This window comes from Saccostrea echinata, unplaced genomic scaffold, assembly GCF_033153115.1.
Source record: "Saccostrea echinata isolate AGI-Se365-2 ecotype Australia unplaced genomic scaffold, CSIRO_AGI_Sech_v1 ptg000034l, whole genome shotgun sequence".
NCBI classification, from domain to species: domain Eukaryota; kingdom Metazoa; phylum Mollusca; class Bivalvia; order Ostreida; family Ostreidae; genus Saccostrea; species Saccostrea echinata.
Genome location: NW_026889783.1, coordinates 2259632 through 2265000, shown reverse-complemented (window position 1 = coordinate 2265000; position 5369 = coordinate 2259632). Strand labels below are relative to the sequence as shown.

Here is a 5369-nt window from a genome sequence, read left to right as displayed (position 1 = left end):
ATACATGACATTTTTGCATAGATGAAAAAGGGCGTATTCAGACAAAACCGGGCTACCCGGCTTAATTACTATAGATTAAATTACTTCACCTAATATCCTATCTGAAGGACTTTATTGATTAATGTATTCTTGTTTGACTATTTTTGGATATAAATACCAATTTAATGGGACAAATGGCGCAAGAATTGCAAGATGTTTCTATGGCTGACATGAATCGGTGCCTAGTTTTTGTATGTGTGTCTAGTTATATAACGTAATCTTCTGTCACATTATGTCTGTTAACATCGTGTTACGGTTACCATTTCCGAGTTTCTCGAGTTCCAACTAGCTGCGAATGTACCATCTCGTCTCTTACAAGTTGTTATGTCCACTTGTTATACCTTTAGGGAAAATTACAAATTAAAAAGAAATTTGAAAGTTTGAAGAAAATAAGAAAATACTTTTTAAAAAAGTATTACATTGATTTTCCCCAATTAAAATATATCACAGTGTGACGCTTCATTAATGCCAATGTGTTAATTTCCCACATCATATCTAACAATAAAATGCATCTCACGAACTCTACGTACAATGATGTCATTCAAGATTGTTCGTCTGTATTGACATTTTAAGAGTTTAAATTTACTTCCGCCTCCTTCAAATATACATGTAGGAAGGTGGGATTTTAAAGCCCTCGTTTTCCTATAATTAATGGTGGGTAACCATATTTATGCATAAGCAGGTTTTGTTCTAAAGCATCGCATGATACCGACCTTTCATACAAATTCATTTTTCAAATGAATTTGTTCTTTCAGTCTGACATTCAACGATTCAATCTTACCAGCAAGTAACGAAAGCAACTTCAACAGAATGGCTTTCAATTGCTATTACCTTTACAAGTAAACCGATTATCATTTTTGGTTACATATATGGATAACATATTTTGAATTCATCTTTCTTTTTAAAAAAATACTAAATTAGAAAATGAAGATACATTTTAATTAAAAAGCATTTTTAAATACATCGATAACAGACGAGTCCAATCACTATCAATTATTACTCGTTGATAAGAATTAAATCGATTTTTTTTTTCATTTATGTGGTCCCAACAAAGTATATGTGCAACCTGGTGCAAAACATAAATCGATTTGCATAATCTATGTTCAGGTTAAAGGTTGGAAAAAGAAATATTCACTAATGAAATCAATGCGTTTACATAGAAAAATCGTCTGCTACAACATGGCTGCTAGCGAATATTTTTATTTGTTTTCTTTGAAGTGATTGAACTTCCTTAAAAAACGATATTTACATTAAATATCATATTTTTAAAAATCAATGGTCAGGAACATAAGCTCGTTCAAATACCTGATCATATCACCAGTACATCAAGCAGCGTGTTGTAATTATGTATTATTGCGAGCTCATGAATATTAACAAGGTCTGTATTTATAGCACAGCTAACCACGACATTCACCAAGACAAACATACAGGGAGGGAATACATCCCTCAGCACTGGACTGCGATAACACTGTACAAATGTATAAACTCGTATACCCTTTTGTAATTCAATCTGGATAAAATAATACCTAGTAGGTAAGTTTTTTTTCCCACTTAAATTTTTTTTCACCTAGCAGTATATCACATGTAACATTTTCCCGAGAAATAACCATATGGTAAGGTATAGGTGATCAAATGATGTCAGTTCACGGGCCGTGGTCAGTTTTATAGGACTTTAATTGTTTTGTTGTGTCTTACACGATGCCTTTCGAATGATCAGAGCAAGTTACATTTACTATTATGGATTTTTTTTCTTCCTTTGCTTGTTTACAATTTGGCTCATCATCTTGCAAGTTTGAAGGTGAAACACTGTTTTGCGTCATAAGCCTATATTTACCCCAGCATTATCTTTGCAATATGTGTTTTGGTATTCAATGCATTATGTATTGCTTCTGATAACAAGCGTAAGAGGATTGAACAAATGTGAAAGGTTTGGAGAATAAAACCAAACCCCCACTTGACTGTACTGTCTCTATTCCGTAATAAATTTATACATTACATCTATATAGTGACTGCACTGCCTGGTGCCCGATAAATAGGGGGTAATTTTACGATAACTTATCTCGCATCTCAAAACGGAGCTTACGCCAAGGTTAGTGAAAGTTTATTTCCACAGCAGTTTTAATAAACGATATACATATTTAACTGTAACACAAGCAAAAAAAAAAAATCTTACAGGTGATACTATATATATATTTTTTATTTAAGATATCGAATTTGACATTTCCCCGTCAAACGTCATGAGGTGTCACGTGCTCCGTAACTTTTGATGAACTTGGACAAACACTTTACTAGGACTCATCAATATGTTACTATCTTCTGCTTCCTATCCCATCGTGACGTCAATACAACGCTAATCTAGGAATTCCTTTTGATATAGTGTGTTGTTTTGTCACGAAAATGCATTGAGATATTTCCGTAGAAATAATACTCATTCTTATGATCTGCCTCAGTAGCATTTAAATATAACTGCCTTCTCATCTGCGGGGGAAACAAATATCCCGAACATTTGATACAAATGTAAACAAGGCCGCGAGAGAACAATACAACAAGATGCTTGAAATTTCTCTTTTTTTACGGCCAATCAAAATGCGGGTCTTTTAAAATGACAGCAAATCTAGGTTCTGGTATTAGAATTATTTTATTTACTAATTGATCCGAACATCCGGAATCCTCGTGGTTGTAACCTTTGCTGTCACGGTAACCTCTGTTTTCGAGGGAAAGGGAAATAGTGGAAAAGGCTAGGTATCGACTTGAACATATAGATCTGTATATATAACAGCTGTGTCGTGTAAGACACATTGTGAATTATTGATTCATCATACAATCATGTTAGACTACCATGAATATAGCATTACTTTATTTTACTTTCAGCGTTATTCAGATTCGCAGGGCGAAAGACACTACAAAGACTCTTTGAAGATCGGGAGACTGAGTATAGATTTACAAATCAAACACGATTAAACAAAGGACACAATGCACGTGGAAGTTTCAGTTGCCCTTAACTTTGTCATATCCTACTTGTATAACAAATTACCACGACGACGGGTTGATATGCTCGCAGAGGAATTAGAGAGAGGACTGAAGAAAAAGTTTCAAGGCCATTGGTATCCCGACAAACCATTTAAAGGTTCTGGCTTTAGGTGTGTTCGAATGAACGGAGAGAAAGTCGATCCTGTGTTTATCCACGCCGCCAGTGAGTGCGGTTTATCCTTGGAAGAAGTCAAGTCCTATCTCCCTGAGGAACTAACCGTCTGGATTGACCCTGCAGAAGTATCATATCGTATCGGAGAAAAAGGACAAATAAAAATTCTGTACAGTGATAGAAAGGATAAGAGTACCGAAACAGCTGATCGCGAAATCCAGGCGGCAGGCCGTGCATTCAATCCTGATGCACAATGTTTTAAACCTATCGACAACCTGTCGGCTTCACTGAACAATATTTGCCTATCACCTGTAATGCTATCTCCGTCATCGCCGACGTCATCAAAAGGATGGTCAGCCAGCGCGTCTACGTCACCATCCAGCTCACTGTTCAACTCCACTCTATCCAGACCCACACCACCAGCTACACTCGTGTCAAAGGATAATCCCGTTACTCAATTTACAGCAGCCTCATTTGCACAGACAAAGTTTGGATCTACAAAATTGAAAACTAATGCCAAAAGACCTACGCGTCTTTCGCCAACAGAACTGGGGAACTTCTTCCGCCAGCGGTCTTCAGTACTCCATCCTCCTAATCCAAATGGCTATTGTTCTCCACAGAGACCGCGTTCCTTATCTCCAAGAGATCCACGCCTCGAATTTTACATGGATCAGAAAAACCGTGTTTATCTTTCTCAACAACAGCTCCATCATCAACAACTCCAGCAGATGCAGCCGCAACATCTGCTCCACTCACCTCAGCACGGAAGTAGTCCGTCCTCTCCAATCAGTGACAACGGAGTAGTCAGATCACCGATGTCCAGTCAAGGCTACGTCCCTGGTCATTTGAACGACTTCATGTCAGCCTCGTCTCCGCTGACGTCTCCCGCCAATTCCGTAGCTGTGTCACCGGACTCGGACAAGTCGTTCATAGATGGAATAAATTTGAATAACATTTCATATACGGCACAGTTTCCTCACATGTTGTTGGCCAATTAGGATTTGGGTAGTATAGCTTGAGTGAAAGACGACGACACTTTACGTGTTTAATCGTAGATGTTTAGCTGAGATTCTTCACATTCTTTAGGATCTGTTGGTTTGAAATCTCCTTGAGGGGAAGACAACATGTTCCTAACTCGATATTCACGGTTGTAGCTGGGTTTGGTTCATGCTGCCATAAGTGACTGTGTCACTTAGTATTTATATCTATATTGACATATTTTGGAGGGCATCAATTATCGTATTAAAGTCCCATAGTAGAGTGGTTCATGTACATTCTACAAATGACTAGTGGAGATTTATTGTTTTTATTTAATTAGATATTCCACATATTATATCATATGTTATATAGCTAAGCAGTTAAATTATTTTTATATTAGTTATAATTTTTTCAAGTCGTTCGTACAAAAGATTATATATATTCGTACACTTTTTATGATGGTCTATATGTATATACAGATGGGAATTAGGTTTTCTATGGAGAGTCCAGTATCATTTTGATAGAGCCTATTTATACACACCATGTTCATTATTTGCTGTTACATGGCCTCCAGGACGGGTGTATCCACCACTGGTCATCATGACTGCTGTCGCCTTTTAATTATCAAAATTATCAATGCTCTAATGGTCACTCTCAAACACAGGTTTTCTTGATATTTTACCTGGAAGAACTTGCTCAGTCCTCAATTATATATAAAACGGACTTCTAAATTAGAATTTGAGAAATTAAAATTTGCATATAAAAAAAATCTAAAGTTCATATAAAATTTTAAAAATTAATGAGACAAATGGACAGATTGTGATAAACAGCTTTAATGACAGAACATTAAGGGTTTTTTTTTTTTTTGGGGGGGGGGGTTTAGTCATCATTCCTTTTTCTCAAGAAAAATGTTATGAAACTGGAAACTGCTTCTTTTTTATTCATCCATCTTTATTTGAAAGCAATAACTCATTTGTCTGTTAGTTTATCTCCTCTCCCGTTCCTAGCTATAGGAATCCGTCCTGTTGATAACTCGTGACCAGTGGGACCCCATGCCAAAATAGCACCTGTCTCGGTAGGTCAGTTTAAGGTGTGTGTGATCATACGTTGTGCAATAATCATTCATTTCCATGGCCTTGTATGTTTGAGAATTGTATTGTTTATATTGCTACATATTTTTAAGTTTGTAATAAAAATTGGTATTTTTAGA

General features: G+C 36.4%; 1 protein-coding gene across 3 annotated transcripts; it reads left to right on the top strand.

Moving 5' to 3' along the window:
- Positions 1–1428: 1428 nt before the first annotated feature.
- LOC133199539 (protein Tob1-like) lies at positions 1429–5369 on the top strand. Of its 3 annotated transcripts, none has more exons than XM_061335351.1 (2): positions 1429–1572; positions 2911–5369. In XM_061335351.1, exon 2 carries the CDS (start codon positions 3013–3015, stop codon positions 4177–4179), a length of 1167 nt encoding a protein of 388 aa, XP_061191335.1. In that variant the 5' UTR covers positions 1429–1572; positions 2911–3012; the 3' UTR covers positions 4180–5369. The 3 variants fall into 3 exon arrangements, with proteins under 3 accessions (XP_061191335.1, XP_061191337.1, XP_061191336.1); XM_061335353.1 differs by having other exon boundaries at positions 1440–1568; XM_061335352.1 differs by lacking the exon at positions 1429–1572 and adding an exon at positions 1989–2128.